The sequence below is a fragment of the Hemiscyllium ocellatum genome, chromosome 17 (genome assembly GCF_020745735.1).
Source record: "Hemiscyllium ocellatum isolate sHemOce1 chromosome 17, sHemOce1.pat.X.cur, whole genome shotgun sequence".
NCBI classification, from domain to species: Eukaryota; Metazoa; Chordata; class Chondrichthyes; order Orectolobiformes; family Hemiscylliidae; genus Hemiscyllium; species Hemiscyllium ocellatum.
This window is the reverse complement of record NC_083417.1, coordinates 42,512,471-42,540,343: the sequence shown is the minus strand read 5'-3', so window position 1 is coordinate 42,540,343 and position 27,873 is coordinate 42,512,471. Positions and strand designations below refer to the sequence as shown.

At 38.9% G+C, this 27,873-nt stretch overlaps 1 protein-coding gene across 4 annotated transcripts in view; it reads left to right on the top strand.

The window, feature by feature from the left end:
- znf423 (zinc finger protein 423) overlaps positions 1 to 27,873 on the top strand; it is a 374,786-nt gene that overhangs the window by 323,931 nt on the left and 22,982 nt on the right. For all 4 annotated transcript variants that reach the window (XM_060838114.1, XM_060838113.1, XM_060838112.1 and 1 more), the window contains one exon: positions 4,918 to 5,033. In XM_060838114.1, the coding sequence (XP_060694097.1) occupies positions 4,918 to 5,033 (116 nt within the window). The remainder of the gene's footprint in view (positions 1 to 4,917; positions 5,034 to 27,873) is intronic.

Here is a 27,873-nt window from a genome sequence, read left to right as displayed (position 1 = left end):
TGAATCAGAAGCTATTAATTTTAATTGTGAATACTGAATAAATTAAATTCAATTCTGAGAGCATTAGAGTAATTTCTGCAAAATAAATGAAAAAAATTACTCTGCTTGAGGGTAATACTGAGCTTTTAGCGACAACATTGATGATTACTTGTGGCTGTGAAATCGCTGCTTCTGCTTTATCAATATAATTAATATCAGTCATTGCAGTCTAATTCCACTTTTCAAATAAAGATTCAGAAGTATTGATGCATTTTATCCAAAGTCACATTGACTGCATTCTATGCTTGTTTATGGAGATTCTTTAGGATTTGAAGTTGGCAATGAGGTGCACATTTGGGAGTCTAAATGCACAGATCATTTGAAGCTACTGCACACTTAGAAACCACAATCAAAAAGGCTAATGAAATGTCAGCCTTTATCTCGGGGTAGTGGGGGGCTTGGTTACAAAGGGAGGAAGTTATGCATCAGTTGCACAGAGCCTTGTCAGATCCCATCTGGAGTCTTGTGTGCAGTAGTGGGCACCACCCACCTGGAAAATATATATTGGCTAAGGAGGTGCAACACAGACTCACTCAAATGATACTGGAATCTGGCTACCTTTTTAAGGAGGTCCTTAAAAGAGGAAATAAAGATGGGATTTGAAGGGGTTGAGGAACATCATTCTGGAGCATGCAGGGAAGGTGATGGAGGACATCTCTGTAAATGGTAGTATGATAGGGCAGATATGCAAGAGCCCCAAGTTGGAGAAGCAAAGAGTTGTAGGGAAAGGGATTGTAAGGATAGAAGAGGTTACAGAGAAAGGGAGGAGTGAAGCCATGTAAGGATTTAAATGTGGATGAGAAGTTTAAATTGGATGCACTAGGGGAACCAAATGTCAATATAGTTCAAACAGCACAGCACTGTTTGGATTTATGTGATAGGATACAATGCCAAGTGAACTGAAGAATACAGAGTTTGGAGGATGGTCAGAAAAGTATTGGAACGTTTGAGTCTCTAACATTTTAAGAGTGAGGGTTTCAGCAGTAGCTGGCCAAGGCAGCACTTGAAGTAGTCAATGTTACAGTGGTGGAAAAGACTTTTATTTTGTCTGAGTGTACAAAATTACTCCTATTGGGTTGATAGGGTGCTTGAGACTAAACCGTTTGTTTCATGTTGAGTTACTGGCTGATGATGAACTGGAATTCACGGCAAGGTTATGGAACTTGCAGTATGAGCTGGAGGAAATCATGACCCCTTTGAAGACTGGATGTTTGACAAGCAGTTTGAAACCACAGACAGCAGACAAGGCTATATGAAGGTATAAAGCTGGGTGTCATGAGCATACATGTAGAAGTTAACCCTATGAATTTGGATGCTGCTGCTAAGGGGCATTATGTAGCTTAGAACAGGAAGAGGGCCAAGGATAGATTCTGAAGCTTAAGGTGTAATGATGCTGAGCCAGAATGAGAAGCTGTTGTAAGAGATACCAATCAATTTGTGATCAAAGTAAGTGTGGAGCAGAGCCAGAGCTACTACTTTGTTGTAAAAATGGAGAAAAGAAATTGGAAGTAGATAATATGATCAAAAGTTGTAAAAGCTATAGAGAGGATGAGGAGAGAACATGGCACCACATTTTATGTCAGAGAGAATTTATTTCTGACTGACCAGAGCGATTTCTCCCATAAAATGGGCATAAACCTGATTGGTGAGATTCAAATGTTGAATCAGAGACAATATTAGGAAAGATATACGAAAAGCACTTTCAGCAATATAAAAGCAAAACACTATGAATGATGGAAATCTAGAATGAAAGGAAATGCTCAGCATCTGTAGAGAGACAAATAATTCAGGTCATGATCTTTCAGGAGGGTGTGAAAAAGTTGAAGATATGACAAATTTTAAACAATTACAGATGTAGTGGGAATAAAAAAGAATAAAAGGGATGATCTGGGGTTGGAAGCTGATGGGAAAGACTACATGACCAAAAGGATTAACGATGCAAAATTGACTAAGATGGTAATTGTAACAGAAGTAAAGGAACAAAAGATGGCCTTAGTGGACACAGAATCATCACCTGCCGGTGTTGTCTAAAACAAAAGAAAATATAAGAAAGAAAAGTTGGGGGGATAGTTTATGAATTGTTTAACTTAGTGTTTGAATCTGGAAGGCTGTAAAATTCCTAATCAATGGATGAGTCCTCTTCCCTTCAATTATGTGGCTCAAGGGTAGGATATAGGGGACCTGAAGAATTTTAACTTCATGCAGAAATAGGAAAGCAACAGATACAATATGGACAGCAGAATAGTGTTGACCTTATTAATCCAAGAACTGCTTGTACTTGCTAAAGGTGAAGATGTTTTGGTGGAAACTGAATGTGGGGGTTATTCTCACTCTTCAGTGTGATTCTGGATTATGAGCTTGTTCTTGCAGAAAAGAGCAAGGTTAAGGGAATTTGATGGGACCAGTCAAATTCAGCGACAGATGGCCAAGTAAGGTTGCTTGCAGAAGTAAAGATGTAACCATACTAGATGGAACAACCAGGATGAGACAGAATAAACTTTCTACCAGGGAAAATGGCATTAAAGATGAGGAAATGGTGAATAAATGGGCAACTATAGAGGTATCATGGTAAATTACTGGCTTTGGTCTGGAAATTTGGGAAATTAAAAGTACTGTAGTGAGCAACAGCTTATTCCAGATCTGGTCTGGTTTCACCTCACTGATTCTAATTAGTGTGGGGTAGCAATATTTGTAGTCAAATTTAATATTTCATACTTGCTGTTTGATTCAACCTATATATAAACACTAATAATGGCAGGTGATAAGCTACACCTGAGGCTCCAAATCATTGCACGTGTACTTGCAGATGGGCCCTCAGACAATCCATACACACACTGTGCTTTATACCTGCAGCCGCATTGATCAAATGTACATAGCATATTTCTGTTTTTGCTCATGTCTTACACACCTTAGTCCTATGACCACATAAACTAGGTAGGAAGTCCCTTGCCAAACCACAAAAACAGAGAAATAATATGATCCTCTATATAGTGCATCTTGGCCTAGTGTTCTGTTTTTGTTAAATATTACAAGCATCAGCAATAGGTGTTTCTGTCCCCCAGAGGTACGATATAATTCTTAAAAACAATAATATTAATCTGATTCTGACTTAAGGAAAAATTAAAATGTTTGATTCGCTCTATGGAACTGTTAGATTCATTATTAATTTTGTGGAAAGCAGATTTACTTCCTTCTTACAAAACCGTTAATCATTTTTGATTGGAATTGTCAGTCTTTCCTTATTTCATATTGGAGCCATGTCCCTTTAAGGCCACATTGCAGCTAGTGATGGTTCAGGAGTGAAGATTGACTATTTGAGCTGTGCTGAGGCACTATCGTAGTTTTAGATTTCTGCTTAGTTTTCTGCCTTAATGGACGAACTTTTATTACTTCAACTTAATGGAAAAGATTGTGAACTAATTTAGTGTCACACATTGCTTTTTATAACTTTGATTAAAAACACAAATAGGATTTCAATAAAAGTATAATTTTTTTTGGTTCAGTGCAGTCTGGAGTTGGATCCACTTAAGTTTTATACTTTACTTTGAAAGATTTAATGAAGCTCTTGTAGTGCAGTGTTAGTGTCCCTATCTCTGAGCCAAGAGGCCAGGTTCAATTTTTCCTGCTATAGAGATGCATAATAATACCTAAGAGCAGGTTGATTAGAAAATATATTACTGAAGATTTCAGGTATAAAGTGCCCATCTCATGATAATATTGCCTTTCTTGCTAAACTAACTTTGGCAAAATGTTGACCATTACCTTTACAGCCACAGCTTAAAAATGTGTTGCTGGAAAAGCGCAGCAGGTCAGACAGCATCAAAGGAACAGGAGAATCAATGATTCAGGCATAAGCCCTCCTTTACAGTCACAGACCTGTTTAAAATATAATTCACTAGTCCAAGTCCAGATGTTATCTCCACTATTACAACTATTTACATTATTTGATTTTAAAAGATTTGGTTAACTTAAATTAATTTAGCAATGTTGGGGGGGAGGCTTATCAATAGATTCCATAGTAGCCCATGGTTTGTATAGTTCCTTTGCAAGATAATTGTATAGAACATTAGACTAATGACATGCTACTCAACAAGAGATATGGCTACCCAAAAACCAAATTAATTTGTCATTATGTGTTCGCCCATGCTGATGTAAACTCAGGCTATTAACATTTTAACACAAAGCTATTGGACTTCTACCTCCCTTACCTATGCTGCTCCACTGAGATTCACCAACTGGAGGAACCTATTGGCTTCAGTGTAACAAATAAAAGCCAATGCAGCACTCTTCACTACACTTCGTGAAGTTGAGACTTTATGGTGTTCGCAAAACCAATGCCTGACCATCTATCACTGATGGGTACAAACAGATAGTGCTCGTTTCTAATTTCTTCATTCAAGCATCCCTCTCTTTGATAAGCTCAAGTCACTAAAATATACCAAAAAAAACTGATCTTTGATTACTTTTATCTTTTCATTGTTTTCTTCCCTGTTGGCACATATTAACATTTTGAATGTTATTTGAATTGGCACAGTGAATAATGGTTTCACTGAAGATGGCAGGTTCATTTCTGATGATCCATCCCAGGACATAGACCAATAATTAGCAACCCTAAAAAGGCATCTTCATGTGTGCAAATTAAAAAGAGCTCCATATACAAGATGTTATAAATAAGTGAAGCACTTGCCTTGAAATATTAAATTATTAATATCACCGACATAGTGGATTAAATTTAGTGAAACAAAAAAATGATTTATTGATAAATATCACTCGATCCATGGGGGATTTGGCTCAGTGTGGTAGTAATAGACATACAGCTGGGAATGGCAGCCAAGTTCTGCAGCAGATGTACTTCTGATCACTTTCAATTATTTTCAGTCTTCGTGCAGGCAAACAAACTGCAGCAACACATCTTCGCTGTACATGGGCAAGAAGATAAGATTTACGACTGTTCGCAATGTCCACAGAAATTCTTCTTTCAAACTGAACTTCAGGTATCCTCAAGATACATTGCATCTGATAATTTAATGGTTAAGCAAGGCAAAGAATAACTAAACTCATGCATATTTTACTCTTAACTCTATTTGATTAATGAGGAATAGATATAAATTATTTGTCAGTGCTCCATGTCACTGAAAATCTGTCTCTTGGGTGATTTAACTGTTTAAAAAGGAGTTATAAGACTTATTGTTGACTTGCATACTCCTGTGGTAAGATGTGTTTGCTGTTATTATTTGTCTACCCAAATATTTCTAACTTGTATGATTTTATCTAACTTGTGGGAACTTGAAATTTTAATGCTGTTTTCTCCATTACTTTCTGCTCAGGCCTTGCCTTACAATGTACCAATACAATTGTTTCACAATCACAGTAGCCTCTTGTGAAGGTCTTAGATTTATGTATGCTGTGCATAGTGAGGTCTTAGTTTCTTTAAAATCTTATCAAAAACAAATCAAGATGAAGGGTTTGGGATAAAAATATCACTAGAGAACATTATACCCTTCATGTTGGTGAGGCTCTGCCAATAGTGATTATTTACATTGATGAGGATTGACTCAATATAATGGAGACATTTTCTGTGACCTCATGGGGTCTGAAAATCGCAGAAGCTCCAGTATGCTGCTTCTCAGGTCTGCTATGATTAGTTGAGCTGCCCAGTTTGTACAAGGCAGAACAGTCACATTCTGCTTTTAAAAGAGAATATTGCATACTGGGATCTGTATTATCTAAGAAAGCCAGAATTGCATCCAGCTTTATCTGAACGTTATTTACGGTGCATCCATTCTAATGCCTAACTAACTGATAATCCATTCTTGGTTCCTATTTTTCTTTATTTATTCTTGGAATATGGGTCTTGCTCGCCAACTCAGCATTTATTGCCTATCGCTACTTATCCTTGAGAAGGTAATTATGAGCTCCCTTCTTGAACAGCTACAGTCCATGTAGTGAAGGTACACCACATACTGTTGGGTAAGGAGTTCAAAGATTGTGAGCCAGTAGCGATGAAGGAATGGTTAACTTCTGTACAAGTTTTAATCTGGAATAATGTCGTGGTTTACTTTAGAGACAAGTGTTATTGTTGATATTTGTTGAAATATAAATGTGAAACAAGTAGAAATGGCAGATTAAAAGGATAGCTGTGAAAATGAAAAAAAAAACATGTACAGATGCTCTTTGAGAGCATGGAACAATCAAATTCAGACCTTGATTCCTAGACCAACATAATGTTTAACTGCAGCCTTAATCTAATTACTAAGAAATTATGAAGACTTACTGGATAGTTAATATTTTCATGTGCAGCAGCACAAAGCATTGCATGCCTATTTGAAGTGCATATTACATGCTTGTCTATTTAATTCAGCTTGAGGTCAATATGCTTTATCTAATGTACAGCCAATGATTTTTCATGCACAATTCAAGAAGCATAACAGAGAACTGTTGCTTTCAACCAGTAAATCAGAGTGGAGAGGATTACTGAGATAAAAGCAGCACCCATTCATTTGTCTTTATTGTAAACCTTGTAAAATTGTTACTGCGTTGCAGCACTTGCACAGAGGCTTATCCGAGGAAGCAGGATTGATTGCTGTTTGTTAGTTTCATCTTAGTCTAAGTGTAAACACTAACCAATACTTGCTACTTCTAAATATATAAAATAAGTAGAAAAATAAGCTAACTGTTTAAAAAAAAACTAGTAATTAGAACAGCAAGATCTTGCCATGATAGTTGTTTCTTTTTTTTTAAACTTTAATAGGTCACTTTACCGTTTTTCAAGTGTTTGACTCCATATGTTTTTCTCCTAAGATTGGATCATACCAGAATATGGTTCTATGCTTCTCGCTAAGCCACAGCATCATGCTCTCAGAGTGCTTTTGCAATTGTGAAGCCAAGTAAAGAATGTACAACTCATGTTCCCATGCAATCTGAACACTAATTGTATTAGGCAGGTGGAGGTTGCAGGTTTGGAAGGTGCTGTTGAAGGATTGTTGCATGTAACTGCCGTGCATTTTATGGACGGTATACATTGTACGCCAGTGGTGAAGAAGTGATTGGTTAAAGCAATTGATGGGGTGTCCATCAAATAAACCGCTTTATTCCGGATGTGTTGAGCTCCTTGAGTTCTGTCAGAGCTGTAGTCATCCAAACGCTTTGCAGAGTCGTCTATCAGACTCCAACTGAATACTTTCTATGAAATAAAAAGGCTTTGGGGAATCAGAAGTTGAGTTAATTGTCACAGAATTCCCACTCTCTAACCAGTTTCTGTATGTAGTGTATTTATATGCCTCAATCAGCTAAGGTTTTTAAACATCAACTTTTGTTGACTCTTCTCTTCTCATTCAGAGACACTGGTTTCAGTGCAACATTGACACCACCATCCTAACTGACATCAGCTCACTGAGATCAGATAGGAATTGGAATTTAAATTCTCTGGCTGATATAGCTTAGTATCAAAACTGGGTATTTTTAAGGCTCATACTTTTAAAACTGTCTCTTGCTGTTACAAACGTAAAGGAATTCAACAATCTCACTAATAATGTGGCTAAAAATTACTAAATCCTGTCTGTCTCTATGATATACAGCTTTGCATTCTTTAACAAATGATAACTCGCATCAAGCAAACATAAGTCTTTTTTTGAGTCATGTTGGGGTATACACTTTGCTTATTTTAAGCCAAGTACAGCTAAAATGTCAAATTGAGAAAAAAGATGGAATGCAGCATTTCCAGCAAAGCACTGCTGACACAAACTAGAAAGCACAATTTAGGTCCCACTTCATCCCCAGAGAAGGCAATTTTTTGTATTCAAATCGCATGAATTAAACTTGTATCTCAGACTATTGCTGTTTCATCATACCAACTCTAAATTCTCTTCACCCACTTAAAGAAGCTTTCATAATCGACTGTTAATCAAATGAATGAGCGAGGATCAATCATGACTCAAGTGCACAAATTATTTTTCCCTCGCAGCATACTGGAGCTCTTGAATTGTCTAATTCAATTAGCAAAAGAGTGACAGTAATCAGCAAATAACAGTGCTCATTTAGTGAACTTAAAACAAAGTTTTCGCACTTAAATTGAAGCAGTGGTGCAGTTGTTCTGTATAATGAGCTGGTTGATTAACACATTACTGCTAACAATAGTTAAACTCATAGTCCTCTACAAAAATCATTGTGGAGAGGATTTTCTGTCTGTCTCTGTTCACTGGTTTCCTGCTGACACACTGATGACTGTGAATCCTGCGCCTGCGTGAACACATCATGCTGCAAGGAGGATTGATAATTAGCAGAATGGGAGCTGAAATCTTTCTGACAGATTTACGTTAGACTATTGATTGAGAAGCTCTAAGTCTGGCGTTGGTGCGTGTATGTGTATGATTAATCATATGAATATTATATAGCTTCACCAATGTCCTGTACAGTCACAACATGGCATCCCAACTCCTATACTCAATGTTCTGATCAATGAAGGCAAGTATGCCAAACACCTTTTTCACCACCCTGTCTAACTGTGGCTCGCTTTCAAGGAACAATGCACTTACACCCCTGTTCTCTCTGTTCGGTCCCCATGGCCCTACTATTAACTGTATAAGTCCTGCCCTACTTTGCCTGAGCATAATGCGGCCCCTCATATTTATCTAATTTAAACTCCATCTGCCATTTTTTTTAGCCCATTGGCCCAACTGATCTACATCCTTTTGTATGTTGAGATAATCTTCATTGTCCACTACAACACCTATTTTGATGTCATCTACAAACTTACTAACCAGTTATTGTGTGTCTGATTGTCGAAACTCAGAAATGGATGGTTATGTCAGATAGCAGCATGAGGGTTTGCTGGATGTTGAGAAGGAGGATAAACAAATACATGATGTAATCCTTAATATTTGAAGCAATCTGATGTTATGGGTTCAATCACAGTCAGCACAATAATGCTCCAAGCCATTGATGCTGTAGAGCTCAAGGTATGCAAGAGTGATCTGCTTTCACCATGCCTCTATTCTGCATCTATCTTCCCCCTAGAGCAGAATGACCTAATAATTGTCTGTAACAGTGTAAAGGTCTGAAAGGTTTGTTGCTGGGGAGTGTACTAAAGCGGACTGTCCAATTTGATAATGTCAAATGTCCTTGAGGACGGGAACAGGTTTTGCATCTTGAAGGAGTAAGATCCAACATTGTGCTCTCTCTCCTTTATTGTCTCACGAACAATGTCTATCATATCAATGTAACTTGTATCTAGTTGCTAATATGCAATAAACAATGTCTAGTTTAAAACAAAGTCCTCTTCCCTTTCAGCTGTCTGGTGGTGTTTCTCTACACACTAGTCTAAGCAAACTTGTAAATCCCTAGAAGGAAAGGGGGTGGTAGCAGCATGTCTATCAGATATTTCTTGCACCACGATAAGCTGTGATCAGGATTCATTGTTCAGTAATAACGTAGTGCTTTGTAAGATATTATGTAGAACATAGCTAAGTAACTAGAGGCATGTGGAGACTATAAAAGATGAATGTATGGCAGGCAGCATTGTCAGCTGGGCTAGATGGAGCATTTATAAGGGATAAGTTGGAATGGTGGGGAGGGTTACTATGAGAGTGATAAGTGAGTCGGTTATTGAGCCGTTTGTGTCATTGTGACGTGTTGGGTACAAAATACGATGTGAAGAAGCATTGCTGTGTGATCTCATTTTACTTCCTGAGGCCCTAGGGTTCAGAATCTGGAAGTTGCCCTCCCTGTCCACCTTCTTTTAATCGCTTCTGTAGGTGGATCTTAAAGGTCTCCTCCTGTCCACCTTCATGACTAACACCTTGAGTGCTTATATTATTGTTCCATCTTACCCATTTTAAATCCCAGCAATGTTTTTGGTACAAGCTCTTTCGAAGAGAAAGACCTTGCTTTTCAGTACAGAATACTGGCCCTACCATTCTCAAAACTACACCAAGAAACACCAATTCAGCTGGTAATATAACAAGGCAATCAGCAATGAAGACCCACTTGGACAAAAGCTACAGTCAGGTAAATGAGATGGGAACACTAAGGTTGCCTCTAAAGCAAATGATCTGCCCACCACAAATACATGCTGGTAATGTAGGTATTTTTCATAAATCCCAAAATAAGTAAATCCCGATTAACAGTAAGCAGAGAAATTCCTTTTGAGTGTGTTCTTCATATCCTCGAAAACATTGGGCAAAAGAAATGAAATCAGATGAACAAATCAGTAGACCTCTACAAGAATAGAAATGGACCATTTGTGTCAACAAGAATAATGGGAGAAACAAGGCTATATGCTTACCTCAGTCTCAACTAATAACAGGAATGATTCAAAATGCTTAACATCTAGCAAATTACTTTGAATGCAGACATAGATGATTGCCCATTCACAAGTCAGTGGGTGGAAAACCCATGCTTTAATCAGATCCACAGGATGCCCATGAGAGATTTGTTAAAGAAAGGATATTTGCTTGAGCAGCAGAACCACGTATCTTTCTTCAAATGGTGCTACAGTAGCCTTTGCATTCATCTTCTTAGAAGCTGGCATCAAGTTACAGGTTTACTGTCTGGTATGGAAAAAGCTGGCCTCTGCTTTGAAAGTCTGAGTTCCAGAGTGACCATTCAGATTTGTTTGATGGTCTTCAGGTAAGTTGCTGTCATTCTTGAAAATGCTACAAGGTGGAGTTTCACAATGGAACACTCAGTCTTTGGGACATGTACAGATTAACAAAAAAATCTATGGAATTTTCTGAAACATGTTCCCTGTTGTTTGACAAAGAATTGCATTAATTGCAGTTTTGGAGAATTGTTTGGCTACATTTTTCTTGCTCTTTAAATTGAAATAGGATAGTTAGGAAAGAAAAATGTAGAAAATGCAGATTGTATTAAAAACACCGATCACTATGAGACGGAGAATTGTGCTATGAAGCACCTTCCTTGTTAGAGGGATAAAAGGTGGTTGTAATTCATTGCTTAGGTAACCAATTAAAACAAGAACCAGACTTTGGTGCTGTCTTTGAAGGTGTTTTTTTCAGACTGTTTCTGAAAGCACTGGCTCTTAATGAGCTTACAGAAGAAGCTGATGGACACCAGATAACCAGTGTACACTTGCACATGAGCAATTTGTTTGGCCAGCTATTTTACATTCTTCCAAGTAAGAACTGTATATATATAGATGTTTCACTCATTCACTGTTAATTAATATTTATGAAAGAGAAATTGCATTACCATATTATGTTTAGTATTGCTTAGGAATTATTTATAGTCTTGTTGTCTTTGACCTCCCTTGTTCTGATACTTCCTTTAAACTGCTGTGTGAGAGATAAGTCTTGGAGTAGAATTTATCCTGCAACCATTCCTCGAATCTTGCTCCTGTATCATCCTAATGATGGGTAGGATACACTCAGTCTTGTTAACAAGTATACATTTTTAAGAATCTCTCATGTACTTCATGATGATTTTTGTGTAGCTAATTTGGAAAGTTTCCTGTTTCCCAGCTTAATTATCCCTTGTGTTACTCAGCACATAACTTCACAGAGGAAAGAAAAGAAAAGCAATTCATTACTTCTGCTGTGAAAGTGATCCTATGACCTGCTTGATATTATCCATTGGCTGTTAGTCTACTGCAATTTGACAACACACCATGGGGGACTTTCTGACTGGTGGTTCCCCATCAGGTGCAGCCCACCCCCTACCAGTTGTCTTCTAATAGGTCCAGCTGCTGTTCATGTGGGTTCTTGAGACTGCGGCTGCTTCTTTCCCTTGGAGAGTTCCGCCATCAGAGTGAACCTGGCAATAATGACACTCATGATAGGCAGATAGAGCTCACTGAATGTGCACAGAACAAATAAAATATCAGAAAGAAGCAATCCAGAAGCTGAAAACTCTCATGGCAATCCTAGCAACAAATAAGAGGTCAGGCATAGAGATCCTGTTCCCTGTAGCTTAGTGTCTCTTTCAGTCCTGCCTTGAATTGTTGATTTTAGAAAATAAGCCCGTCAATAGTTGTTTGGAACTTGTATGACTTCAGGTTAAGATGGTGTTGAAGTTCAATTTGAGTCATATGTTCCTGCTGAACATGTATTTGTTCTCCACTGGCTATTTTCTAATGCATGCCTTGGACGATGAAAAAACCTGTTGAAAATGGTGGTCGGTAATAACAGAGATTTAAGCCCTCTACAGTCCTCTTCCTGCTGGCTCGAGATTAAAATCTAACATAAATAAATTGGATCAATATTTTCAGCAACTGAGAAAAATGAAAGGTGTCCTCATTGAAATGTATAGGTGCAAAGGAGCTTGAGAGGTAGGACTGAGATAAGAGAGGAGTCTCGTTACTCAAAAGGTTATGAATCTTTGGAGGGCTCTGCCTCAAAGGGCTGTGGAGTCTCTGTTGTTGAATGCATGTAAGTTTAGCACAGACAGACTTTTGGATACAGAGAATCAAGGAAAGATAGAGATAACATAGAACATTATAGTGCAGTACAGGCCCTTCATCCCTCGATGTTATACAGACCGGTGGAACCAATCTGAAGCTTATCTATCCTATACTATTCCATTTTGATCCATATGTTTATCCAATGACCATTTAAATGCCCTTAAAGTTGGCGAGTCTACTCTTACAGGCAGTGCGTTCCATGCCCCTACTACTCTGAGTAAAGAAACTACCTCTGACATCTGTCCTATACCTATCACCCCTCAATTTAAAGCCTTGTCCTCTCATGCTAGCCATCATCATCCAAGGAAAAAGGCTGTCACTGTCACCCTAGCTAACCCTCTGATTATCTTGTATGTCTCAATTAAGGCATCTTTCAACCTTCTTCTCTCTAGCGAAAACAGCCTCAAGTCCCTCAGCCTTTCCTCATAAGACCTTCCCTCCATACCATGCAACATCCTAGTAATCTCCTCTGAACCCTTTCCAAAGCTTCCACGTCCTTCCTGTAATGCAGTGACCAGAACTGTATGCAACATCTCCAAGTGCGGCCACACCAGAGTTTTGTACAGCTGAAGCATGACGTTGTGGCTTCAAAACTCAGTCCCTCTACCAATACTATATGCTGCCTTAACAACCCTATCAACCTGCGTGGCAACTTTCAGGGATCCATGTAACCCAGTACTCTTTATTCCTGTTGCTCCTTCCAAAGTGGATCACCTCACTCTTTTCCACATTAAACTCGATTTGCCACCTCTCAGCCCAGCTCTGCAGCTTATCTATGTCCCTCTGTAACCTTCAACATCCTTTGGCACTATCCACAACTCTACCGACCTTAGTGTTATCCGCAAATTTTACTAACCAATCCTACTATGCCATCATCCGGGTCATTTATGAAAATGACAAACAGCAGTGGCCCCAAAACAGATCCTTGCAGTACACCACTAGTAACTGAACTCCAGGGATGAACATTTCCCATCAACCACCACTCTCTGTCTTCTTTCATCTAGCCAATTTCTGATCCAAACCGCTACATCACCCTCAATCCCGTGCCTCTGTATTTTGTGCAATAGCCTAGCGTGGGGAACCTTATCAAATGCCTTACTGAAATCCATATACACCACATTAACCGTTTTACCCTCATCCACCTGTTTGGTCACCATCTCAAAGAACTCCATAAGGTTTGTGAGGCACAATCTACCCTTCACAAAACTGTGTTGACTATCCCTAATCAACTTATTCCTTTCTAGATGATTATAAATCCTATCTCTTCTAACCTTTTCCAACACTGTACCACAACCGATGTAAGGCTCACTGGTCTATAATTACTAGGGTTGTCTCTATTCCCCTTCTTGAAGGAGGGGACAGCATTTGCTATCCTCCAGTCTTCTGGCACTATTCTTGTAGACGATGATGACCTAAAGACCAAAGCCAAAGACTCTGCGAACTCCTCCCAGCAGGGAGAGCTGACACAAAAGAGAAAAAGAAGCCCAGGATCAATACAGCAAAAGTAGAGATGAGGGGAAGCAATTATAGCAATGTAGACTATGTGGAGTCAGAACCATGGTTTGCTGTTGTCTCAATATTGAGATCCAGTTCAGTCTGAGACAATAGTCAAAGAGGCAAATGGAATTGGTTTACGGAATCAGGAGTTCATTATGAGGGTTGATGATGGAAGCTTTACATTTCATAATGTTTAGTTGGAAACATTTGAGATCATCAAGGCTGGGCACTAGACAGGCTTCTGACAAAACAGGTCATGATGAGAATCGAGGATAGGTGGTGAAAAAGTGAGATTTGATGTCCTTAGTAGAAGCTGTTGGACAATGATGTGTGCCTTAAGTAGTCTGTGAGTTCTGAGCTTTTCTCATGGATTGTCACTTCCTCCGATGGTTGATTTGTTATGGTGCAGTACAAATTGATCCAGTGCTCACATGTGAATGGTGCTTTGTGTATCAATCTCTACTGCCCTAAGTTCAAGATCATCAGTGAACTTGAGTGATCTGCTGTTTTGATTCATTGCCCCAATCTGAGTTGGTAACAAAAACAGTTCATTCAGTAACAGTCTTCCTCCTTAAAACATAGATTAGCCATAGGTCAAAACAAAACATTCAACTTATTGTTTCATGCCAGCTCTCTGGATGAGAAACTCCCCAACCACTTTCCTGTATTTCCCCTGTAGCCCAGCAATACTATGGGTAATTTTGATCCCCTTATATAAGGAAAGATATTTTGTTCTTAGAGACAGGGAATCTTTTCTGCATTAAGTTCATCCTGGTTGGAGACGATTGTCTTATGAGGAGAGGTTAAGTCGGCTCATTGGAGTTTAGGAGAATAAGAGACAGCCTTATTGAAATATACAGGACTCTTAGGGGAAGTGACAGGGTGAATGTGAAGAGGTTGTTTCCCCTTGTGGGAGTGGAGAGTACCAAAGAGCATAATCACAGTAAGAGATCACACATTTAAGACAGAGGTGGAGAGGAATGTCTTCTCTCAGAGGGTAGTGAATCTGTGGAATTCTTTACACAGAGGACTGTCAAACCTGGTTTGTTAATTATATTCAAGGCTGAGAGGAATCCAAGGTTATAGGGAAAAGGCAGGAAGTTAGAGCTGAGAGTTATCAGATCAGCCATAATGTCATTGAATTCTGGAGCTACCTCAATGGACTAAAAGGCCTACTAATTGTATATCTAATGATCTTAGAATCAATATTTTCTCTTCACATGCTGACCTAATCCATTTGAAAGTCACCACTGAATTTACTACCACCACACTCCCAGACTCTACGCCAAATCCTAATCACTTGCGTTTCAGGAAGGATGTGAAGGCTTTAGGGAGGTTCATCATGGACAAAAAGTTTAGAAAGTATTTGATAGAGTTGACGGGGCCATACAGACTGGGCAGGGAGAAACTTGCTTTCAGTGGAAGAGCCTCAAGCCATAGGACAGATGAAAGAATGGTAGCATGAGGGAAAGCGGTGAGTGGTTAGGTTTGGGATGCATGATCTTGTAATGTGGTGGAAGTAAATTCAATTGTAGCTTTCATTGTTGACTGTTGTAAAAACCAGTCTAGTTCACTAATGTCTTTTAGGAAAGGAAATCAGCCACCTTCACCCTTCAGGCCTCCAGATACACAGCAAAGTGGCTGACTCTTGAATCTCTGAACTGGTCCAAGCAAGCCACTCAAAACAAGGAGCAATAAAGAACAAGCAATATGTGCTGGCCCATTCCACATCCCATGAATGAATAAAAAAAATTGATCTTGTCTTTGGAAGTGAGGGGCCCACTGAGTGTCACTTCCATGCCTTTTCCTCGGAACACCTTACCCTCCTTGCTTTTGACTGTATTCCTTGAATCCCCATATCACCATCACTTACCTTTCGACAAGGGATTAACCTTAAACCCTGACAAAGGCGAATGTGAATTACTGGGGGGACCCATTGCTCCCCCCTACAGTGGATCTGCTGGTAGTGGACAATTGTAGGCCTCTGATTAGGCAGAAGTTGTTGCATTGAAGGCAAGATTTCCATCCAACTTGAGGTTTTGCAATTAATTTTTCCCAGTGGAGCCAGGAGCACTGCCAGCAAGAATCCTGGAGTAAATCAGGGACTTAGTTCGTGGCTCCTAAAGATTGGTTCACTGCGGTTGCTGCTAGTTTTGGTGGCAACTTTTGAAACTTGCACCACCTTCAGTAAATTCCTCCCTCAACCTCTATTTATAAAGCCCAGAATTTTATATGCAATTTTAGCCACTTTCTCAATCTGCCTGCCAGGTCTCTGTGTCTACATCCTCTATAGAATTGTAACCTTCACTTTAAATTACTTTTCCTCATTCTTCCATCTATCACAGTGGAATTTTTTATAACATGTTTCAACATACTGCAAATGTTCTTATAATATGGGGATTTCATGGCATTAGATTTCATCTGCCACATGTTCTCTTATTCCATCATGCTCCTCATGGTTCACAGTTAATCCAATTAGTGTTCTGTACACCCATGTCTAGGTCATTAATATGTAGCAAGGAAACAGTGGTCTGAGTACCAACCTCAGGGAAATGCCAATGTACACCATCTCCAAGTCCGAAAAACAGCTGTTTACCATGCTAAGTTTCCTGTTACTCTGCCAACCTGACACCCAATTTGTCACTAACCCTTTTATTTAATTTTGCTAACAAGCCTGTCCTGTGACGTTTTAAATTTTCCGTCTACTGACGCAGTGTCTTTCATAGATAAACTGCAGCACAGCAACTCAAATAGGCACATTTGAGCACTTTCCAAACCAGTCACCACCATGACCTCAAAGGACAAAGGTAACAGACAAATGGGAGCATCACCTACTATATCCTCTCTGAGCCATATGGCTTCCTGAGCTAAAAGTATATCACTGTTCCTTAAGTGTAACTGGGCCAAAATCCTGGATTTCCCTTCCTCTTGTATATCTATGCCAGATGGAGTGCAGTGATACCATGTGGCTTACCATCACCCCCCTCAAACACAATTAGGTAACAAAAGCTGACCTTATGTAGATGCACACCTCCCAGAAAAGAATAAACAAATGCTTATTGGAAGTCCACATATACCACATCAAACACAGTGCCTCCATCAGCACTCTCTTACCTCATCAGCAAACTTGTATAAGTTAATTAATGTATGTTGCCTTTAAAAAAAATCTGATGCTGTCTTTCCTTCATTTTCTGCCTTTCTCTAAGTGTCTGTTAATTTTGTCTCAGATAATTGTTTTTCAAAGCTTTCCTAATACACAGGATAAATATTTTTTTAAAAAGTCAAAGAACTGCAGATGCTGGAAATTAGAAATAAATGCAGAAATTGCTGGTAAAGCTCAGCAAGTCTGGCAACATCTGTGGAGAGAAAGCAGAGTTAAAGTTTTGTGCCCAGTGACCCTCCTTCAGAAGTACTGAGGTTAAATTGACTGGCCTGTCGTTGCTGGGTTTATATTTGCATCCTTTTTTTGCACTAAGATTTGCAACATTCATGTTCCCTGGCACAGCCTCTTCATCTGTAAGGATTGGAAGATATGGCCAATACTCCTGCAATTTTCAAACTTACTTCTGTCAGCATTTTCCAGTGCAGTCCTTATCAGTAGTGGCCACTGCTAATCTTGATAATGGCTATTTTAATGATAACTAGCTTTTCTAATCGCCCTTTATTTCAATTATTAGCATATCCAATAGTTCCTATTTTCCAATAACTTCAGTAGCTTCTTCTTTAATAAAAGCATATACAATATAAATTTTTTAATCTTCCATGTGATGTGGGCATCATTGTCTGTCTAGAACGTCCTCTCTGCCAGGCAGTGCTGACAGTCCCTACTGAGTGAGGTGAATAGAATGGGCATTTAAGAATCAAACATATTAGTGACCTTGAGGGGTTTTTATGGCAATCTATTATAGACTCATGGTTGCTGTTACTGGCATACCTTTCTAATACAGATTTAATTACTTGAATTCTAAATTTCACTGGTGGCCATGGTGTGATTGGAGCCCATGTACCAGAGAATTAGCCTCAGTTTTTGGATTTCTAGCCTAGTAATGTTACTATTACAGCACCATCGCTGTATGGCACCTTAACCATGACCTCTGCTCCATACATGTGTCTTCTTTCTTGATACCTAATTGACCCCACTAATCAATCTTTTACCATTTATATGTATATGGAAGACTTCAGTTTCTCTTCTACCTGAGTTGCCAGTCTCTTCTCATTCTTGCTTTTTACCTTTCATATTCTTCAACTCTAATGAATTAGATTCTGTCCTTGGCTCCTCAGGAATATCTACCCTGCCAAATACTTGAATATTACCTTTAATTAGTGTGAAAAGTGAGGTCTGCAGATGCTGGAGATCAGAGCTGAAAATGTGTTGCTGGTTAAAGCGCAGCAGGTCAGGCAGCATCCAAGGAACAGGAAATTCAACGTTTCTGATGAAGGGCTTTTGCCCGAAACGTCGAATTTCCTGTTCCTTGGATGCTGCCTGACCTGCTGCGCTTTAACCAGCAACACATTTTCAGCTATTACCTTTAATTATACTGATAATTCTAATTTTTCTTTCCTTCCCTATCTTTCCTAAAATCTTTGCATGCTTTCTTACTGTTCCTTGTCCTCATACCATGTACTTCTCAATTCTTCAAGTACCTTGTTTTTACTACCACTAATGCTATTCCTGGTGCCCAGATCAGCTGCCAAATTAGTCTAAACCCTCCTCAGTTGCACTCCCCAAGCTGCTCAATGGGGACATTGTTCCTAAGCTCCCTTTGATTGAAACTATTTCAGCCTGTACAAATCTCATCACCCCAAAAACAATTTAAATATTCAAGGAATTAAAAACTCTGTCTTCTGCGCCATGTCTCCAGCCAATTTTTGCATTTTTTTCTATTTCTACATTCCCTAGTATGTGGCTAAAAGGAAACCAGAGATAATAATTACTTTTGAGGTGCTGCTTGCTAGTCTCTTTCCTAGTTTCCGAAATCCTCCGACAGGATCTCCTTCCTCTGTCCAACCATGTTATTGATCCTGATATGTACCTTGACTTCTGATTATGTGTCTCTCTCTTGTCTGAACAATCTGATGCCACTCCGAAGCATCCCTGAACTAAGCACTAGGGAGCTGGAATACTATCTTGGATAGAGGTCTGTAGCCCAGAAGTGGCTGTCTGTTCTCATGATTGCAGCATTCTCTATCACTATTACTTTTTCAATTTTCTTTCTTCCCTGGTGTATACCTGCAATTTACCAAAATAGGCTTCTGCAAAATTATTATAGTCAAGCAATGCAACATAACAACACACCTTATCTGTTAACTGTTACCTCCCAGAAGCTAACACCCACAAAGGTACATAAAAGGAAAAATTTAAATCTTTGAAAAGGCAGTGACCCAAAATGCCATTACTTACTCACATAATGAGGATACTGCATGACATGACAGGACCCACATTACCCATTCACAACCTTGTCGATCAGGACTTTGATAGCCAAACAGTACACAGGTATGATGAGGAATAGAGCTAAGTTTGAGCATAAAATACTGTGATTCACAAATTAGTATAACATCTTCACATATAAAACAATTTATGTTTCAATAAAAGAGAAGTCAAGCATTTTTGAAAACAATGATCACAATTATATTTATGTTTCTCGGTGTTTAAAGTCTTTTAGTTCAGCTATATGCCTGCTCCAATCGTTCCACTCTTCAACAAACAGTATGCAGCTTATAGTCCATCTTACAATATCTAGATTCAATAGCTTGGCATTTTTCAAAGTTTATTTTCTTTTGCACTTACAGCAGAAGTGCCTTCTCCATTTTAACACAACAATACATGCCTGGGTGTTTTCAGAAAAAAAAGTCTAGATCATTAAATATAATAGGTCTCAGCTGCAGTTATGATCACTGAAGCGTGCACACAATTCATCACAGCAAATTAGGTACATCTACGAAATGTAAGTGTCTCTGAGAAAATCTTAAGAAAAATGCCAACACAAAACTGTATGACCAAAATCATCATTTTGCTTAAAATGTTTCTTGAATATTATTAGGCAAAATAACATTTTTATAGAAAATATACACATTTTTTGTTCACAGTCCATGCATTAAAATTAAATAATCACTGGATGGATATCTCTCTGCATACATAATTTATTTATTTAAAGTATCTTGTCTACTGTTAAAGATATGAAAGTCTAAACAGTTAACATTTTAGTGACAAATATTTGAATACAAAGCCCTCATACTTGTCAAATATTCCTGGCATGGGTTCAGATAATTGTCCTTTTTTAACGCATCTTGTTTATGGCATATAATAAATTAACCCAATTGTTTCTTAACTAAAGGCTCTTGAGATAAAATAAATGCCTTAAAATTGGTCATTTGTTTTCCATTCTGTTTAGTTGTGATGCTGTTTAGCATGCATTTATTAATTGCATTAAGATTTTACCTTTTTTCTCTGCTGCATAAATCCTTTTGGAGTACCTTTCCTAATGTCCATAATACGCTAGTTACAAAATAATTTAATCACAATATAATTTACATTATGTGTATTGTGCTGAATATTATAAAGTAGAAACCCACTAGCTCTTTTTTTCGTAAATCTTTATGGATTAAACTAAACACAATAATCTTGTTCTCATGTATTGGTGTTAATCTTCCTCTTATACCTAAATCCTGAAACATGTCTCCAACCAAGTCTGGAAAAGTATATTCCCTAAAGTTTACACTTTCCTTATAAAATATTACTACCATTTTATTTCCACATTGCTAGAGGGGAAGGAGGAGGCCTGAACTCCCATGAACCATTGCATTATTTATAATGCTTGTCAGCACAGTGTTGAGTATTTTCAGAACATAAATGCTGTGACAATATCTGTGATCTAATAGTTTGCACAACTTTAATATAGCATGAAATACACATTGTGTTCTTGGCAATACTGAAGTATAAAGTAAATTGGCTTTTTGTTACTCCATCTTATCACAATATACTTAACAAAGAGGAAAGTGTTTTAGTTTTGGTGGCTTTTCATTATTTGATGTAAATAGACATTTTTGCAGACTATCATGTTTATCCTTTAAAAAGCAATTTTATAGTATACAGCAGAGTTTATCAACTTCGTTTACTAAATATAGCATTAGAATGTTGATCAATAGGGAACTGAGGAATTATTTTTACTATAATTCCCAGAATAAAACATTGATGTCAAAAAATTTTTCGGAGGCCAGGAGAAATCCATCTCCTCCTTCCTGGAATTACATGGACCATAATTTACACTTGTATGCTGTTAAATAGATTCATGGTTCTGAAGGGTTAGTGGTCATGTTAGAGTGGCTCCACTCATTCTAATAGCATCATGCAAAGTCTTTGTGTAGAAGATGAGAAGTCCTGCTGTAGCTTTCAGAGGGAACCGATATTAGTAGGACCTCCCTCAGGTCCTACTAAACATATCTGATCAAATTAGTTTACTTATGGCTATCATGCAATTAACCTCCTTATCTAAGAAGGTCTACTCAGTGGTAACTTATCCTATACCAATGATCTCTGGGTAGGGCCAAAACAAAACAAAAACAAAAGGATAAACTGGTGTCAATGAATTACCTCAAAACGACCCTTAATCATTACAACTTACTTATGGGAAATGCTCACAGTACCGTCGATTCTGATATAACGCAACAGTTCTGTTTGCTTGCAATCCCACGTTGTAAGAAGCCTAATAGCCAATACAGTTGGAAAGTTTGCGTTCTACAAATAATGGTCTAAATTCTTCAATTGCGTTATAGCCAATTCGTGTTGAAGAAACAGGCGTTATGGCAGAACCGACTGTACCAGCAGTCGTCATCTGGGAAAATATCACAGTGCAATAGTGTGCATCCAACCTTCACCATGAGCAGAATAAATACAGAAGACCCTGAAGTAAAGGAAATTTTTCACACAAATTAATGTGACACTTTAAGAGCATTACTGCCTTCAGAAGACAGTCAGCAGCTGAAATGCAGTTCCTGGCAGAAAGAGACAGCTGGAGCTGTGGAAGCAGCAAAAAGGAAAGCTCAGTCCTCCAAAGTCAAAACTTCTTTCAGAAGCTAGTAAGAAGTGTGAAAGCAAGAGTGTGGGTTACAAAAAGAGAGAAAAGCCAGCCATACTTAGAAGATGCAGAAGTCTTTGTGAAGAACGTTCCATTAGAACCAAGTGATATCGCCAGGAGATAAAATTAGAGATCTTTATGGGAAAAGTGAATAAGTTTTGAGAAACGGCATAAAGAGAAGAATGGGAAGACAAGGCAGTGTGAAAGAACGTTCTCATCGTCACAATTAATATTGGCATCATTGACATTCAACTTCAAGAGGTGCAGCTTCAATGAACAGTGAAAGGGCCACTAAATAAATTCAGACCAGTGTTATAGCATCAGAAAGGCCTCAGAATTTCTTTAAGATGAAAATAAACAATTTCGAACTAATCTAGTGTAAAAGATCAGAAGATAAAGGTTAGGAAGAATGAATGATGTAAAATAGCCTGGATTTAGTAATTAAGCTATAACATCAATGGGAAGATTATAATTATAAAAATAAATAAAATATTTATATTTAGCCTGAGAACTTTATTTAAATACTTGGGTGGTGGGAAAGTATTTGGTGATTTTTACTGTAAAAGATGGCAAAATATCCACTTAACTCAGGACTAAGTGGTTCAGGTGGCACCTTTGGAAAAAGTATGTAAATTCAGTAAGTATTACAGAATTCAATATTACAAAGAACAGATTTAAAAAGCACAGAAGCAATAATTCATTGCTGAAAAAAAGTTAATTAAATTGAAGGCTTTATTGAATAATTTAATATGCTATTACAGAAATACAGGACTAAAATAACTGGCAAATAGAAAACACCACAACACTGTTATATTATTGAAGTCTTAAAATCTCTTGCAAGAGAATTTTAAATAGTATTTGTGAATACAAGGACAAGTTCAAGGAAGTCTAGATTTCAAGCAATGTTGAATTGCTCCAGAATTAAAACAATTTTACAACGATAGGATTACTCAGCTCATTGAGAAGAAATGGAAAATATTTTAATACTTTGTAACAGATTCAAGGTGGATTATACAAAGCATAAGATTGGATTTCATGGAGGCAACAGTTCAGATAGTATGGTCATGCCTCAAAAGCAAACACTAAGTACAGATTAGCACATCGATACAGAGGTGCAGGAAACTAGAAGGTTGTACACGCAAATATCTTAACAGGGTAGTGCAGTCCTCTTTCGAAAGGATAACTGAGGTGTTTATAGGGGAAATTGTTGATCCTAACTATCAGTAATTCATAGAACATGTCTATGGTCGTGAACTATTTATTAAATGTAAGGTTGATGCAAGTGCTGAGGTCAGTAACTTATCAGAACAGTTACAATGGCTGAAGAAGCCGAAGCTACAGCCAACAGTTATGAGATTATATGACTTAGATCTTAGGGGAAAGTAGCATGCACAACCAAGTTTCTGGTATCAAGACTGGCTCTAATTTAGTGAGGGACACCTTGGGTTCCAACAGATTGATTGTATTAGAGGACTGTCTAGTCCGAGGCACAGACAGACGTTTCTGTGGCCAGCAGTGAAAAATCGAAATGGTGTGTTGTCTCTCTTGTGCCAGGATCAAGAATGTCTCAGAGAGGGTACAGAATGTTCTCAAAGGGGAGAGGGGCCAGCAGGTGGTCATTGTCCACATTGGAAACAATGACATATGGAGGGAAAAGGATGAGATTCTGAAGGGAGATTACAGAGAGTTAGGCAGGAATTTATAAAGGCGGTCCTCAAGGGTAGTAATATCTGGATTACTCCTGGTGCTGTGAGCTAGTGAGGGCAGGAATTGGAGGATAGAGCAGATGAATGCATGGCTGAGGAGCTGGTGTATGGAAGGAAGGATTCACATTTTTGGATCATTGGAATCTCTTCTAGGGTAGAAGTGGCCTGTACAAGAAGGATGAATTGCACCTAAATTGGAAGGGGACTAATATGTACTGGCAGAGAGATTTGCTAGAGCTGCTCAGGAGGATTTAAACTAGTAAGGTGGGGGAGGGGGTCGGAAACCCAGGGAGGTAGTGAGGAAAAAGATCAATTTGAGACTGGTACAGTTGAGAACAGAAGCGAGTCAGTCAGGGACAGGGTAGGACTAATAAATTAAACTGCACTTATTTCAATGCAAGGGGCCTAATAGGGAAGGCAGATGAACTCAGGGCATGGTTAGGAAAATGGAACTGGGATATCATGACAATTACAGAAACATGGCTCAGGGATGGACAGGACTGGCAGCTTAATGTTCCAGGACACAAATGCTGTAGGAAGGACAGAAAGGGAGGAAAGAGAGGAGGGGGGTTGGTGTTTTTGATAAGGGATAGCATTACATCTGTACAGAGGGAGGATATTCCTGGGAATGCATCCAGGGAAGTTATTTGGGTGGAACTGAGAAATAAGAAAGAGATGATCACCAATTTGGGATTGTATTATAGACTCCCTAATAGTCAGAGGAAAATTGAAAAACAAATTTGTAAGGAGATCTCAGTTATCTGTAAGAATACTAGGGTGTTATGGTAGGGGATTTTAACTTTCCAAACATAGAGTGGGACTGCCATAGTATTAAGGGTTTAAATTTAAATGGGTTTGTTCAATGTGTGCAAGAAAATTTTCTGATTCAGTATGTGGATGTACCTACTAGAGATGCTGCAAAACCTGACCTCGTGGGAAGTAAGGCAGGGCTGGTGACTGAGGAGTCAGTAGGGGGAGCATTTTGGAGCCAGCGACCATAATTCTATTAGTTTTTAAATAGTGATGGAAAAGGATAGACCAGATCTAAAAGTTGAAGTTCTAAATTGGAGGAAGGCAAATTTTGATAGTATTAGGCAAGAACTCTCAAAAGCTGATTGGAGGCAGATGTTTGCAGGTAAAGGAACGGCTGGAAAATGGGAAGCCTTCAGAAATGAGATAACGAGAGTCCAGAGAAAGTATATTCCTGTTAGGATGAAAGGAAAGGCTGGTAGGTATAGGGAAGCTGGATGACTAGAGAAATTGAGGGTTTGGTTAAGAAAAAGAAGGAAGCATATGTCAGGTATAGGCAGGATAGATCAAGTGAATCCTTAAAGTATAAAGGCAGTAGTGTACTTAAGCGGCAAACCAGGAGGGCAAAAAGGGGACTTGAGATAGCTTTAGCAAATAGGGTGAAGGAGAATCCAAAGGGTTTTTACAAATACATTGAGGGCAAAAAGGTAACTAGGGAAAGAATAGGGCCCCTCAAAGATCAGCAATGTCGTCCTTATGTGGAGCCACAGGAGATGGGGAAAATACTAAATGAGTATTTTGCATCAGCGTTTACAGTGGAGAAGGACATGGAAGACATAGAATGTAGGGAAATAGATGGTGGCATCTTGAAAAATGTCCATATTACCGAGGAAGAACTGTTGGATGTCTTGAAACACATAAATCCCCAGGACCTGATCAGGTGTACACTAGAACTCTGAGAAGCCAGGAAAGTGATTGCTGGGCTCCTTGCTAAGAAATTTGTATCATCAATAGTCACAGGTGAGGTGCTGGAAGACTGGAGGTTGGCTAACGTGGTGCCACTGTTTAAGAAGGGTGGTAAAGACAAGCCAGGGAACTATGGATCGGTCAACCTGACATCGGCGGTGGGCAAGTTGTTGGAGGGAATCCTGAGGGACAGGATGTTCATGTATTTGGAAAGGCAAATGCTGATTAGAGGTAGTTAACATGGCTTTGTGCAAGGGAAATCATGTCTCGCGAATATGATTGAGTTTTCTGAAGAAGTAACAAAGGGAATTGATGAGGGCAGAGAGGTAGACGTGATCTATATGGACTTCGGTAAGGCGTTCAACAAGGTTCCTAATGGGAGAATGGTTAGTAAGGTTAGAGCTCATGGAATACAGGGAGAACTAGCCATTTGGATACAGAACTGGCTCGAAGGTAGAAGACAGAGGGTGGTGGTGGAGGATTGTTTTTTTTAGACTGGATGCCTGTGACCAGAGGCGTACCATAAGGATCGGTGCTGTGTCCTCTTCGTCATTTATGTAAATGATTTCGATGCGAGCATAAGAGGTACAGTTAGTAAGTTTGCAGATGACAGCAAAATTGGAGGTGTAGTGGACAACGAGGTAGGTTACCTCAGATTACAACAGGATCTTGATCAGATGGACCAATGGGTTGAGGTGTGGCAGTTGGAATTTAATTTAGATAAATGCGAGGTGATGCATTTTGGGAAAGCAAATCTTAACAGGACTTATACACTTAATGGTAAGGTCCTAGGGAGTGTTGCTGAACAAAGAGACCTTGGAGTGCAGGTTCATAGCTTCTTGAAAGTAAAGTCTCAGGTATATAGGATAGTGAAGGTGTTTGGTATGCTTTCCTTTATTGGTCAGAATATTGAGTACAGGGATTGGGAGGTCATATTGTGGCTGTACAGGGCATTGGATAGGCCACTTTTGGAATATTGCGTGCAATTTTGGTCTCCTTCCTATCATAAAGATGTTGTGAAATGTGACAGGGTTCAGAAAAGATTTACAAGGATGTTGCCAGAGTTGGAGGATTTGAGCAATAGAGAGAGGTTGAACAGGCTTGGGCTGTTTTGCCTGGACTGTCAGAGGCTAAGGGATGACCTTGTAGAGGTTTGTCAAATAATGAAGGGCATGGATAGAGTAAATAGACAAAGTCTTTCTCTTGTGGTGGGACAGTCCAGAACTAGAGGGCATAGGTTTAGGGTGAGAGTGAGAGGTGAAAGATATAAAAGAGACCTAAGGGGCAACTTTTTCAAGCAGAAGTGGTACTTGTATGGAATGAGTTGCCAGAAGAAGTGGTGGAGGCTAGTGCAATTGCAACATTTAAAAGGCATCTGGATAGGTATACGAATAGGAAGGGTTTGGAGGGATATGAGCCAGGTGCTAGCAGGTGGGACTAGATTGGATTGGGATATCTGGTCGGCATGGACGAGTTGGACCGAAGAGTCTGTTTTCATGCTGTACATCTCTGTGACTATCTGACTCTATGTGGAATAATTGTCAAAAGTATAGATGTGCTCTATGTTACAAGTAGTGCAAGGAAGTTGAAGATCAGAATCAACAATCTTCACTTTTGAACCTGTGTGTGTCATGATCTCAACTTCCCAAGGAAAGTAGAAGGACTTCAACTAATCCCCGAAAGCAACTGACCAGGAACGACTAATCATTGCTGAAAGATCTGAAGGTAAAACTGAGTAGAGTTTGCCAGAAGAAAGCAAGAATGAGCAGCGCAACCCACCTGAGCTCATTGTCAACTCTTTAAATGAAGATGTCTAGACAGCTCAATAGTCTGCTGAACAAATTGCTAAAACATAACAGTCAATACCAGTGAAAGAGAGTGCTGAGTAAACTGCGTCTTCTTTTTAAAAAAAAAGTTTACTTCACTCGTCAAACAGCTACAGGAAGTGACTAAAGATCCCCAGCCTCATCAATAATGGGAGTGAGGTAAGCAGCATATCACTCCATGGGAGCCAGCACAACATCCACAGATTCTGAACACGATCACGAACAAAGGATTGCCTGATCCAGAATCAAGAATACTACAAGAAAGAAAGTATTTATTTCAACACAGCAGCAGTCTTTCACAGAGGAAAGTCCAGAGAGTCAGGGTCCTCCAGCTAAAGTAGTAGGCTTACTAAAAATGTTTACAAAGAACAAGATCCTCTGTGAAGGATATCTGATAGATTAAAGGTGTTTCAATGGAGAAAGGATCCACAGTTGAGAACAAGGGTCAACAGTTTTCAAGCAAGAGATATACCATTCTGCCAAGCCCAAAGGATTCTGAGCAACATGTGATATGTTTAGACTGCCTACATTTGTGAAGTCTAAGAGTTGGGGAGATAGTATACTTCACTCCGAGCTGTGAGGCTGGGCATGTGTAGCCA